The sequence below is a fragment of the Bombus flavifrons genome, chromosome 18, assembly GCF_040668555.2.
Source record: "Bombus flavifrons isolate JBK064 chromosome 18, iyBomFlav1_principal, whole genome shotgun sequence".
NCBI lineage: Eukaryota > Metazoa > Arthropoda > Insecta > Hymenoptera > Apidae > Bombus > Bombus flavifrons.
In genome coordinates this window covers 1,284,729-1,299,526 of record NC_138459.1, presented here as the reverse complement: position 1 = coordinate 1,299,526, position 14,798 = coordinate 1,284,729, and the positions used below count along the sequence as shown (strand labels likewise).

Below are 14,798 nucleotides of genomic sequence, written 5' to 3'. Positions count from 1 at the left end.
CGGGTCTGCCTAGTAACGGCGCCTGGAATTTTATTGATAACCCCGGTCGATACGCAATTGACAAATGTGATCGTGTCAGTCTTTTATTCTTATGATCACCTTGGATAGTTTACACACAACGTCTGGTCAATCAGTCAGAAAGATACCGTGCGTCACAGCTAACGTCATTTTGAGTTTCAAAACATATTCAATCGTACAAAGAATTATCCCGTTGACCGTGGAATCGTTTGAATCTAAGAACATTGTCTTTACTTTAAGAGTATCTAGTAATCTCGTTAAATTGTTAAACCCTGTTAAGTCAACACTTGTACATATAATTGAAAATATAAACCTCATTGAACGACAACGATGGCCTGTCCTAACGAAGATACGCAACGCGCCCCTAGAACTAGCGCCAACCCGACAAACCCGACATATACGTAATATAAGATGGTAGTAATTGTAAGAAAAATGCACCTTAAAACAGACGATGGTAGAATTGTTAATGAAATAAACAAACTCCAGCAGGTAGGGCAAATAAATAATATAAAATACGTTACAAAACAACCATTACTACTATTCTTCATAGAACTTGGACCTAATGATAATAACAAAAAGATTTACAAAATAAATAGACTTTTAAGCACTATAGTTCCTTTCGAGTCTCCTAAAGATAAAATGGATATTTTCTAATACATACAATGTGTGTCTTATGGCCGTACTAAAAACTATTGCTTCGGAGCAGCAGCTATGTTAAGTGCGCTAATAAACACTTCACCTCGGCATGGCTCTTGCAACACAAAATAGTAAATGTAAGTTGCTAAAATTGCCAGAGAAATCATTTTGCTAGTTATAAAGGATATAGTAAGAAACCCCCAGAAAAAACTCTATCTCACGCTTGAACTTAAAACAATTAGTAATAATTATAATACACTATCGCAAAACTGCACATTAGATCACAACAATAATACATACATTCAACAAACTAATGGTATCAAAACTTACGTACAGGCAGTTTCGTCGCCTTCGTCAAGGCTAAGAAGGATCTACCCGATCACGACAACGATCATTACAAAACACAAAACTTATAACCAATACGCTTCTCGAACAAATAAAACTGCTACAGCAACAATCACAAGTGACAAGTACAATGATACAACTACTCACCAGCGTGATTCTAAAGAATAACTAATGGCCACTAATTTAAAGATTGCGATCTGGAACGACAGTGGATTGTTACGAAAAATCCGGGAACTAAAAGTTTTCTTATAAACTAACGAAATAGATATTCAACTCATGTCCAAAACGCTCTTAACACTAGAACTACCACACCAGTGAAATTATCTGATTTTATAATTTTATTTTAAAATTCCTACTTCATGTTATATTGTTTTTCCACAATGATGTAACGACTTTCGCAACGATAACTAAAAGAATAATATAATGAATTTTATTTTGTTTCTTATGTATTCAAACTCAAAATAATTTTGTATCAAGGCTACTTATACCAACACGGGTCAAAAATTGCTGGTACTTGTCAAAGTGTAAAACGGACCTGCAATCTGTTTATCGTAATCCTAATTAACCAGTTTCCTCGTTTTCTACAACTTGCCACACGTTTTTCAAATTTTTACCGCGTATCATACGATATGACGATATCAGATGTCAGAAAAATTCCGGATCGATCGCTAGATCGCTAGATGCTAACGCTAGAAATACCACACGAGTCAAAACGACTGGTTCTACAGTCTTATAAATTTGTCAAGCCTCATTTAGGGATCATGGTCCCAGATGGATCAATAATACCAAAAATGTACTACATAACATGGAATTCCTTCTGTAAGAAAGTAATAAATCAATAAATATAAAAATATTCTATTATTACATATTTTTTAAAGACCAGTCATTTTCACTGGTTTTGGTAGAAATAGCTTCGTGTTAACTATCGGTAGTTCTGGTGTTAACAGATAAAAATTACGTGAAAATACCATTGTATGCTGTTCACGATACCAAATATCCATCGAGCGAAGGTCGTGGCGGCTCCGCTATAATCATTTTTATGATAGCACTAAACATGTTTATCTACAACCTACCACAACAACCATCGTAACCTCTCAAGGTTAAATTAATCTATCCGCAGTATACTTTTTTCCTAAATACAGACTACCTGAAAAACATTACTCCAATTTTTCCAAACCATTAGAAAATAAATTTCTCGCTGATGGTGACTCTAATGCCAAGTATATCCTATGGGACTCCAAGATAAACTCGCTTAGAGATACGACCCTAGGTCATTTAGTGTCCTACCCATAGATGAAGTCACGTACTTGCCATCTGCGTACGACAGATCTTCACTACTAGATTTTTCAGTTATTAAAGTAATAAATTATACTCTTTTCAAGATCGAATCGAACTTGGCTCTCAGTTCTGACCATTCGCCAATCTCGCTTGTCTACTTATACAAACCTGTGCTCACTGCAAAAACGCTTCCTCTCTGCAATAAAATTACAAACTGGCCATTCTTCAAGAAGTTCCTAGAAGAAAACATTAATTGCAATATTCTGGTAAAAAATCCTGAGCATATTAAATTAGCCATAAGCAAATTTACCAGTCTAATCCAAGGGGCTGGATGACTCGCTACTAAACACTTCAGTGATATTAGACAAGTAAACGCTTAATCTCAGTACATTCTTCAAACAATTAAACGCAAAGTAAAATATATCTGACAGAGACACAATAGCATCATAAACAAGAAAAAGCTTAATGCAATTATCAAGGAAGTTAAACAATTAATACAAAATCTCTGTAAAGACCAATTCTAATTTTACATCTCAAGCCTCTCGCTTAAAGAGGACATAAACTATTTGCTCTGAAAAGCTACCAGAAGGCACAAAAGCACAATTTGTTCCCTTTCAGTTATACAAAAAGCGAACGGTACATGGGTGAAGAGTCCCTTAAAAATATCATGCCATTCACTGAATAACTCCACAGTACGTTGCAATGCAATGAATCAAATATCGCTTTAACCCATTTGCATCATGGTCCTACTTCACAGGACTGGTCCTTATCACTGCGCGCGGTCGGTCGTAGGTGCAGTAAATGACATCCGAATTCTTCATGGAGTTACATTCTTTGTAACAGAGGAAAAAAGTAAAAATTATTTACTTAAACAAAAAATTATTTAGATTAAAATGGAAATAAAAAAAAAGCAGTCGCAGCGCGCGAATTAATCTGCGCTTGGATGCAAATGGGTTAAATAACTTTTAGGCGGTTCTATATACTGCAATAACATCTGAAAATCCTTATTGAAACTTTTGTAGCGGCACATGAGACGACAATTCGAATCATGTTGTTTTGCCTCGGAGTATCAACATCGTTAGGACATACATAATGTAATAATAAATAAACTCCGGGCAAAACAGTGTCACCGCTAAGTGCAACATCGAGTTATCTCGTCATTTAAACCACACGACCAATCATTCCCTACACTTCAAAATTAAGCAATACTTTGCTATCGCTTATTAAATCATACTTGGAAAATAGAATATTCTTTGTTCAATATAAAGATACTATTTCTGACCTATACGCTATCAGTGCTGTAATAGTAATAATAGTATAATATAATAATAATAATAGTCTAATAGTAATATCTTCTGGCCTGCTTTGTACATTCTATATGTATACAACCGATATCTCGACCAGCTATGAAACTATTTTATTTATATTCGCGGATGATACAATAATTCTAGCCACCGACGAAGATCCTAAGATTTTATCAACATTGTTGCAACAGCACATGCGATCGCCAGAGCACCTACTAAATTAGTGGAAAAAGAAATATACTGATACACGTAATTACATCACTTCCACGTTAAGGACGAACACCATACCACCATTACATATCGTAAATGGATTGTATCCCAGACCCAACTGGTTAAATACTTTGCGTTACGTCTTCACTCCAAGCTAACACGAAGCTAATCTATACGCAAAAAGATCCAACAAATTCGACTCAAGAAGAAAGAAATATTCTGATGAAACCAGCAGATATCTGAATTAGGCTTGGAAAACAAGTTACTTACATATAAGTTTATTATTGAACCAAACTGGCGCATACGACTTTCAGTTGTGGCACATAGCAATGAAAAGTCACGTGGTTGTCACGTTTTATTGAATTGCCGCGTTTGCTTGAACGTGATGATACGATTTAATCAACAAATTGTATGCACACGAGTAGCGTTAACTAGCGTTTAATGCAACTGGCAATAAATTCCACGTTTCGGCTAACCTGCTATGTGCGGGAATACTTGCGGGAAAGGATTAAAGTTGTTCGAAATAAATTATCAATATGCAACGATTTATTCAAATCTTACTCGATTTCGATATTGATTTCGAATTGACTTGACAGACTGACGGATATAAAACTCTTCGGTTGACAAAATGATGATAACTAACTGCTCTAAGTCGCTACGTTTATTTATATTTGTTGGAGATGAAAGGACATCGGGGTCTTTCTTTTGAAATGTTTGGGAAGATCCCTAATGTTTGCACAAACTACCGACCTTGTTTACAATTTTAAATTTTCTTAATATCGTTAGGTAAATTCATCGCAAGATATAGCTTTCCTTCGAGTCGCGGGTCGCGCGTTCCAATTTTGTTTTCGCGTTACGAGTCGTGCGGGGCGCGGGACGTGACAATGGTAAAGCTTAAAACTGTATAGCCGAAAATATACTCAGAACGATAGTAGATGCACCATGATACGTTCGAAGCGATGAAATTAGTAAACGTCTTCAGATAAACTCTATTATAGAGGAAATAATACGATTATGGAGTCGATATAATTTAAGGCTAAATGATCATCTCAACGCACTAGCAAGAGGTTGATACGATTAACACGTTGGTCGCCCAGTGTGGTTCGGCCAAGTTTCCTGCGGAGCCTAAATCCGACCGCCGGTACGCAGAACGTAAATAGAGCGACAAGCGGGAATTCATTGTTTATCGCCTTCGATTCATTGTAAAGAAAAGATTATTTAGTTCTGAAATGGAGAAAGCGATAAGTTTTCCAGCTAGAATATTCCGAGGGATCTCAGGGCAGATATCTCAGATCTTTCATTTAGTCGAGAAGCATACTTGTGAGACGGACATCAGCGATTTTTTCATCCTGAAAATGTTCAATAAACAGCGTGAAAATATATTTGAAAGTGAGGAGAGTAGTGATGACGAAGTCTACAATTATTGTTCGAAGTGTCCCAATTCACTCCAAATGTGTTTGGAACGTTTTAACAAATACCATGCGATATAGCATAATGTAATATTTTATCCAGAATATAAATTAATAAAAAGTATGGTATAATATGTTTTTAATATTTTCATGTTGTATATCCTATATATAATATCCTATATTTAATTACTCGAACAAGATGAGCGTCATCCGTACTTGGGTGACGGGGCTCCCACGGAAGTATATCCGTCACATAGATATGGATGACGCGGCGACGAACGTGTTAATTAACTCGAACAAGATGAGCGTCATCCGTACTTGGGTGACGGGGCTCCCGCGGAAGTATATCCGTCGCATAGATATGGGTGACGCTGCAACGAACGTGTTAACTCGAAGAAGAGCGTCATCCATACTTGGATGACGGGGTTCCCACGGAAGTACACCCGTCTTGGGTGACGTGGCGACCAACGTGTTAATTCTGTAGACGTCGAAAAAAAAACACCCTACATCAACGATAAGTTCAACATTCATCAATGAAATATGCTTGTGTATAAACGTAACCTTGCCATTTAAAGGGAAGATAAGCGTCTTCGTGATATATATTCCCAGCCTGTTATGGCAATTTGCTTGAATTTATCGAATGTCCTGTTTGGACAAATTCTAAAGACTCTGGGGTACTAAAAAGAAATTATGTGCTTCTATCGCACGAATTTCATCAGATAAGAAGTTTATCTCGGTTTGTTTATTCGCTCGTAATATTAGTTTCTGTGTAGCTGATAAAGATTAATCGTAGTGTAATTTGATGAATATCAGAGGAATTCTACGATAACATGTTACAAGAACTGTTGTTTTTGGTGAGACGCGAAGAATTTTAATTTATTATATTAAATAGAAATTCCGGAGATTGCATATTTAGGAAATTATATACATTTTTTTACATAGGACCATTTACTACGAGTATTAAGTACAAATATTATGGTGAATTTTCTTAAAGAATTGTGATATTTTAACTCTTTATAGCAAAGTAGTACATATTGCGTTCAAAGAATTAAATAAATCAATTGTTTAACGGATAGAAGTTATTAGGATTTGGATAACTAAAATTTATTCATGAGATTAAATTAAAGAGAAAAATAACTTATATCAGTTAGGATTGATATGTTACACGAAACCTTGAATTTGTAAATGTTGTAAACGTCATAAGTGTTAAATGCTATAGTTACTTTTTGTTGAAAAGTTATTATTTTCTTGAGATGCTCTTGGTTAATATATTAGAGTTATTCCAATAATTAACAACCGTTACAAAGATAAAAGTTTTGTTTTTAATTTGTGTTCGATAGAATCAGGATAAGAATAAGACAAAAATTGAAGAAAAAGGTTTAGAGGTAAAGTATTATTGTTTAATTGAATTCGAATTGTACAGCTAATATCGGATAATCGAAAGTTCGATTAAGAAATAGCATAGCATCCTAAAGAACGTGAACTTTCTTGGCATATTTTCTTCGTATCTCCTATTTGTTGGAGATTAATCACTATGGTGAAATATTTTCATTTGAAAATACCAGCAAATACGGAATCACTTTGAATATATTACGATTCTTAAATAATTAAAGTTTCCCAATTTTTTGATCGAATGTTATTTTATATAATTCCTAAAGCAACATATCTTTAAAAATAATTCTCAATATTTTAAACAATTTTTCTGATGTAAATTACAGATATTTATGCAAATATATATTTTTATAGAATGCAAGTAGAAACCTAGATATTTGTAATGTCATTATAGAATATGATTATAAGATTATAAGAATATGTTCCTTATTTTGAATTTTTCGCTCTTTTTTTTGAATTTATATTTAAAAACACATGCAAGAATATATTGCATATCTTGTATCCATGTGATACATTTATCTCGTTAAATTGTCAACTGTAGATCACACGAAAATTTAAAATTTTCAATTGTTGATTAAACGTTAAGTATAGTAGCTTATAATATAAACTAATATAGTAACGCATGGTTTAGCAATAACCTTGATCACCTTAAATATCTCTGTTCTTTTTAGAAGTATAGAAAAACTTTGCTTATAAAAGTTGTACGGTACAAAGATGGCCATAATATAGCAATAATAACTTCTTATGGGTGAAAGGTTTTCAGAGATTTCAAGGATCCTCCATATTTTTTAATTTAAATTTTGCTTCCTTACTTTTTTATTCCTACCCATTCCACTTTACATACTTTTTTTATATCTTATAGAGTAAAAAATGTTTAGACGATTTCTACGAACCCTAGACAAATAACAAATCTTACATCATAATAAACGTTCGAAATGATGCCTGTTTGCATCGATTCAACGTTGAAATCGTAAGATTGCCGGAACTACTTCTTGTTACTTTTGGTTTGTTTATGGTACATGTTGCGATGAATATTTGTCTTATATCTAATGGTGTTAGCTTCTCCATATAGTATGTAGTATTTCTTAATATTTTCCACAAAAAGAAATCCAGTGGTGTTATATCGGAAGAACGAGGTGACTACGAAATTGGATCACTATGTCCTATTCATCGATTTGATAACAGGGAGCACTCTTACGTTTCTGTTATGTTTTGCCTCGTGATACAAATATCCGCGTGTAACTATGTGCAATGACCAATGCAGGCAGAGGATTACAAGATGTGAGTCAAAAACTCATTGCACCGTACGACTCGATACTTCCGGATAAGTGCACGGACTTCGGCAATCCGACGATTGCAAAGTTGCATCGATGCAAACGAACTAGAGACAAAAAGATATGGCAAACAATGAAAAAAGAATGGAGGTCACCTTGCAAGAAAATTATTACTGCTATACCGTACGTCTTTTGTCAACAAAGTTTCGCCATATTTCTAGAAGGCGATCAAAGTTATTACACCCACCTTGTATAGTAAGAAACAGTAGACGATGATATATGCACTATGTAGCAAAAGGCAACGTACAAAACGTTTTTTTATTATTTGAAAAAACAGACAAGTATTATATCTTTCATGCAGATGTTATCAGTAATCTGCAAACTTGATGACATAACATGACTATAACATATCACAATTGCAAAAGTATTGTTAAATACTGTATTGTAGATAATATTTCATATATCAAAGTTATGTATGTATACTGAAAACGTTGGTAGTACGTTTTATGTAATTTCAGTGTATTTTATATATTTGTACGTTTCACGTGCATAAATATTCGAATTCTATTTGAGTTAATAAGATTATATATTATGTATATAATATAATATTATAATAATACATATAATGATATATTCAATACATAATAATAGAAATAATAACAACAGTAATACATACAATAAATATTGATAGAAATATAATAATAGTTCAGTTTAAAAAATATTTCTGAAATTGAATACAGCTATGAAATTGGAATATTTCTACTTCAGCATTGAAATAATCACGTCCCGTGATATTATAGATTCGATGGTAGAAGACTACCTTTTTACCCAAAACAACTACTTTTTCAATTAACGTCCGTTGAAACTTTGCTGACCTTCGAAAAAAGGAACGAAAGGTACTAGGCGGTGTCACGAATTGCTCGCTGATATATTGACAGGATCCGGTAGTGAAGAAAGTTTACAACATGCTGAAGTTTCGAGCGCCGGGACAACGAAAGTGCAGCTACACGGTGAGAATCTTAAACGCCAAAGTACAGTTTAATGAGTAAATTTTGATGAAGTGGGCTTCCTTTTTCCGCATGCCTTTCGAACAGTTTAGGGACAGGTATATTTTGACGAACATAGAATTTTTGATAGGACAGAAATTTGCAATAACTCAGGAAAATAAGCCCGCAATCTGAACATTTACTATAAAAACTTATAAAAATTATCTATGATAGTAATGAGCTTCAATACTCAGTGGAATTCTGTGAAACTATCTTAAACACTTTCAGAATAAGATATCTCGTATAGGAATATCAAGATCCACTGTTCTATTCTGTATATTACCTTTTTTTTTTACTAAATATCTGCAGCAAATATCTTATAACTTTTAAATAGACTTTCAGGTTGATTTCAAACTTTACTATTACATTCCTCGTCAAAAAATAAGCCAGGTCTGCTATCTTTAATTTCTCAATGACTCGTGTAGAGTTTTTTGTCTGTAACGTAATATCAAAACATTATGAACTCAGAATATTGCGGTTCATTGAAAATAAGTCACAATGTCGTAGATGTTTGTATACAACAAAGAAAAACTGTTCCATACTAAGGTCGAAATGATAACACACTCTGTTAATATCTTTAGAAATTGTTCAGTAGTTTATGATCTATCAACGAGTCAAGATTACAGTACAATATTATATAAATTTAAAAAAATTAAACGAGTTGAAGAAAAGCAAATTCTTGAACTAAAACAACAACGGTTATCAGTAGCAAAAATATCGAAAGTAATAAGAAGAATTTGTAGAGTAATACACAATTTCTTAGAAAATGTTGAAGATTATGGCAAAAAGAAAAGTACTGGTCGGCCGTCATCGTTATCCGATCGTGATAAGCGAGCAATTGGAGAAGTATATAATCATAACATTCGTATCTTATTAAAGTGCTAATAAAATGTTAAGGTGTTTTATATAACATATACGATATACAGGGTAGTTGGTAACTGGTGGTACAAGCGGAAAGGGGGTGATTCTACGCGAAAAAAGAAGTCAAAAATATAGAATAAAAATGTTTCGTTCGAGGCTTTGTTTTCGAGAAAATCGGCTTTGAATTTTCGCTCGGTACGCGTGCACTTTATCGCGTTTCGTTATAACGGATCTCACTGTAGTTGTCTCGATGGAAAAATTAAAATAAAAAGAAAATTAAAAAAAAATTTTTATTGTATATTTTCGACTTTTTTTTTGCCGTAGAATCACTCCCTTTCCGCTTGTACCACCAGTTACCAACCACCCTGTGTATGTAATACATTTTTTATGTTGAGTTTCAAATACAATTTTGCAAACCACTGTAGATGTTACAAGTTTTTTTACTACAAACATACATATTGTAGGGATCATAAAATTATTTGAGCAGTCGATTATGCACTATATTATTAAGTTAAAGTGAGACTATAATTTAGTACTAAATTATACGTTTAACACGATTATTCGCATTGTATCGAATATTTTTGTCACTTTGATGAAATATACATACGTTTGCAGTAAATATTTTGTAGCTATTATATGTTCAATAAAATTTCGAAAAATTTTATGTATCTAATTAAAAATCTATCTATCTATCTAAAAATGTTTTCTATCTCTCTCTAAAAGTTTTCGATCGTAAATATTCAAATATTTTCTATTTGACGTTTGTTTAAGCTGTCAAGGTTTATACCGTAAAGTAATATCATAAGTAATATGTATTTTATTATTACTGATATTAGTAATAAGTTTTACTAGATTTCCGACTTAAGTTACTTATTTATGGTCGATGAAAGAATTTTGTTACTTAAAGCTGACACTTAATAATTATGTTCAGATAGATACAGCGTTCAAAACATCGTATTTTTAAATCTTTTGAGTTTAGGTTTTCTACGTTTTATAGAAGATACACAATATTGTTCAACAGAGTACTGAGTATTTTATTTTTAGATAATGTTATTGATCTAATGGATAATATTATCATTATTGACTCTTTAACATTAAAACTGAAAATTTCTTAAATTAATATTAAATTAATCTTAAAACAAAACCATAATACCATAAAATGTATAACTATGTATATGTTAACAGAGCAGCATAAATATTATAGTACTAAATATTAGCACAATGAATGATTGATTAATTTGTTGACCGACCGTGACATGTTAACTCGCTAATGGAAAATATTTGAAGTCTGCACTTCTACGCTATGAGATAATATACTTATTACTAATCTTTTATGTATTAGGTTGTCCCAAAAGTTTGTTTCGTTTTATAAGGGAATAATAGCTGCACAACAATTTTTGTTTTACAAAATGGATCATACGTAATTCAATAAAATAATATAAAACAAAACTGTTGTGCATCTATTATTTCCTTATAAAACGAAAGAAACTTTTGGAGCAACCTAATACATCATGAAAGCGTTTGTCAATTGAACCGTTTATTATGAGAATATGATGAGGCAACTTCATTTTCTTAGATAATGATATTTAAAATTTTGCGTTATATAATTAAAAAATATAAACAAATGCTGAAAGTTTTGGTTCTATTTTATAGACTTTTAAAACATCTAAATTTATTGTACAATGATTTTTGTACAGATACAGAGAAAGAGTGTGTTTTTATGAACACTGAATGGAGTTGCTGCTGAATTAATGTATTATGAATACATAAATACAATATAATACAATAATAATAAAGGTAATGAAAATCTAAAATAATTTTCTTAATTTTGAGATATTTCTCTCATTATTATTTTGCATCATAAACCTCAAGCTTGTGTCACTTAAAATGTCATTCTTGCCTGATGATGAATTTGTTTCTATAATTCTTTTTTCTTTTCACTTTAGTTGACATCTATTTTCCTTGTATCTTTCGATTCTAATAAGACATTTCACTTATTTATATGAATAGGCTGTGTTTCTGAAATCTAAAATAGTATCAACCTTGGAACTAATTCGAAATATAGAATTATTACTTACATTAATAACCTATATCACTATCTAATGTTAACATGAAGTTATCCATTGATAAACAATTTTACTTTCGCTAGTTAAACCAATTAATTTTTTATAATAAAAGTAGAGTTTCACTTTCAAAAAACGATATCTTCGACAGTAATAGGATACTAAATATTTATTAACATTATCTATTTATGCATGACACCCATAACCTCTAAAACGAATGAATAACTACCTCTACGTCACTCAAAATGGAAGAACTTCACTAGTCAATTGAGAGAATATAGCACATGAAGTTATCTGACTTTTATAATAAATAATTTCGCATTTTCAACTACCAGTCGAACTTGTACTGATCAATTTTATATACAGTTTGGGTGCCAATTTGATAGGAAACACGTATATTTATCATTTATTCTAACAATAGCGTTCATATTGACAAAATCGTTTCTACACATGTAAAAATATCACCTTTAATTATGGTTAAATGACATTCCAAAAAGGACCCTCACCAGTTGGAAATGGGATTCATCAATTTCTGCATAATAAATATTTGTAGCGATATCTTGACTATGGGGAGGGGGGTTGTCAATTATGACCCCCTCCCCCGCCCACACACAATCACACTGTTATATTAGCTAACATCATAAAAAATTTATCTCTGTTTTGTAAAACTTCACGTATACATTACTTTATGTATTAATTATTGCGTAACATTTTTCCAAAATTTTACAATTTTTATTTTACTTTCCATTTCCGAAATGTTATCACATATAATATTCTGAAATTATGAGTTGACTAAAATTTGAAAATACCTATATCAAAATCTTCTTTCGATAAAAATCTAATTTCGAATCGAAATTTTCGATGGTGCTTTTGAATTTAAATTTCGTTAACATCCAGTATTACGTGATAAATATATAGATATTTTTTAACGATATTATCACTGTTATAATTTTTGTGAAATGTTACAAGAACTTCAATTTGAATTTATTTTTGGCACAAAAGGTAGATGAACTTCTTCTTGATCTAATATTGTGAATAGTTGTGAAATACAATATAATGCTATTACAAAATCTAATCGCATAAATTGTTTAACGTGAACAGTGTTTTATAATCTTTTTCCAAGAAAAAGGAAAAGCGCCTGAATTTCATATTACGCTTATTTAAATTAATAAACAAATTGAAGTACATGAAATGCGGTTCACAAATGTTATTTATCTAATTAAGGTAGAAATATGAATTTTCGTTACAGGTTAATCCAGGCAGCAAAGCGGCTCAACAGGGGGTGAGAGAGGGTGATTTGATTAGTAGCATAAATGGAAGAACTACCCGGGATTTAACGAACAGCGAAGCACATGCACTCTTACGAAACGCTGGAGAACACTTGAAACTCGGTTTAAATCAGTAAGTCGTTTTACGTTATTCTTCCGATATTTGTTAACGAATTACATTTTATAAATATATTAATTGTAAATCCTGAAATGACAGTGCAGTAGCTCTTATTGTTTCAATGAGGGGATTTATTTAGTAAAACGACCTATAATTTTTTTAAATAAACTTTAACAACAAATTCAAATGAAATTTCAACAATTCTTTCATATCCTTCTAGGAATCTAAGAAATGTGTGAACAAAAAAAATAAAATGTGTTAATTCAAAAATGATTCAAAAACCACAGCAGGGTTCAAATATCAACAAAAATATCAAATGTTTTATATTTATATCTCATATTTATATTATTTATTAGTATTTTAATCCATATAGGAATTAAGAACTCGATGTAAAACTCTAATATAACGCAAGAAACTAAGAGGAAGAATGCAACAACCTTCTTGCGATATACTCTGAGTCTAAACTACAATATAACCAAACAATAATAATAAAAGTAATAAAAGTCATTATTTTAAATTCATATTTTGCTATATGCAATATGTAGACTGTTTTGTTTAACTGGAAACGATGAAATCTCGCGAGGCATTAAAATTATCAAAAGGATGGAAAATTAACAAAAGTTGTTTGGTTCAAAAAAGGATATCGTACAGTGCAATTTATTTATTTACGGGTTAAGTAATGAGGAAGATTTTATGGCCAACTTCATTTTTTGAATGATACTATATATTTTTTAATGCACTAATCAAACCATCTCGGCACATCTTATAAAGAAAAGTATTAATCTATTTATGTCGAAAAAATATATTTTAACTACAGTTTAACAGATATATTAACTTTAATTTGTCAAATTTAACATACAAAAGACAAGAAAAGACGTAACGACTTCTGTATTTGCTTTCCTTGTCCTTCATAAGTTTTACAAAGGAAAATTAAACTTAATTAATAAAAATTAAACTATTATTTCGATATAAATAAATTAATAATTTTGTGTAGAGAATCTCGAACTGCATCGATTAAAGTATTGAAAAATATATGACTCTATTAAAGAAACAAAGTTGACTTTCAGATGGTATTTACACGTCAATCTATTGAAAAAGCTAATGATATCAGAATATGCTTCCTTTGTAATCATTCAACTTTTATCCGAAGCCTTTTTCAATGTAAATACTAGTATCAAAAATTGTTGTTATTTCTATACTCAGAAGTAAGATCAGAATAGTTGTTATTTTATCGAATGAATAAATCTATCACACGGTTCTGAGCCAAAAACACCTTTATTGCACGCGCTTACAAAAACTAGGGATAAAAACAAAGAAGCATCTTAAACCTATCGATTGTAACTAGGATTATCTTCTAGTTACTATTTCTCAGAACTAATCTGCATCTGCATATGGATGGCGAGCACGAACTCACGTTGTCATTTTCAACAAAAATATTTCAACTTCAACTCACTCTGTCTATATGTATATGTATACATATATGTGCTAGGTATCTATGCGCTACGGGCGAAATCCGCATGGTGTGCAGAGTCTGCTTTGCCCGGGCAATGTTAGCATTCCACACCGCTGAGCTGCC

General features: G+C 31.8%; 1 protein-coding gene and 1 long non-coding RNA gene across 2 annotated transcripts in view; one reads left to right on the top strand and one right to left on the bottom strand.

The window, feature by feature from the left end:
* The window catches only part of CAP (Cbl-associated protein), a 413,875-nt gene that overhangs the window by 176,444 nt on the left and 222,633 nt on the right, over positions 1–14,798 (top strand). Inside the window, exon 2 of the mRNA XM_069131258.1 lies at positions 13,086–13,237. Within this exon, the coding sequence (XP_068987359.1) occupies positions 13,086–13,237 (152 nt within the window). The remainder of the gene's footprint in view (positions 1–13,085; positions 13,238–14,798) is intronic.
* LOC138189108 (uncharacterized) overlaps positions 1–14,798 on the bottom strand; it is a 41,877-nt gene that overhangs the window by 6,774 nt on the left and 20,305 nt on the right. The window contains exon 2 of the long non-coding RNA XR_011175902.1: positions 4,062–4,267. This is a non-coding gene — a long non-coding RNA (uncharacterized LOC138189108). The remainder of the gene's footprint in view (positions 1–4,061; positions 4,268–14,798) is intronic.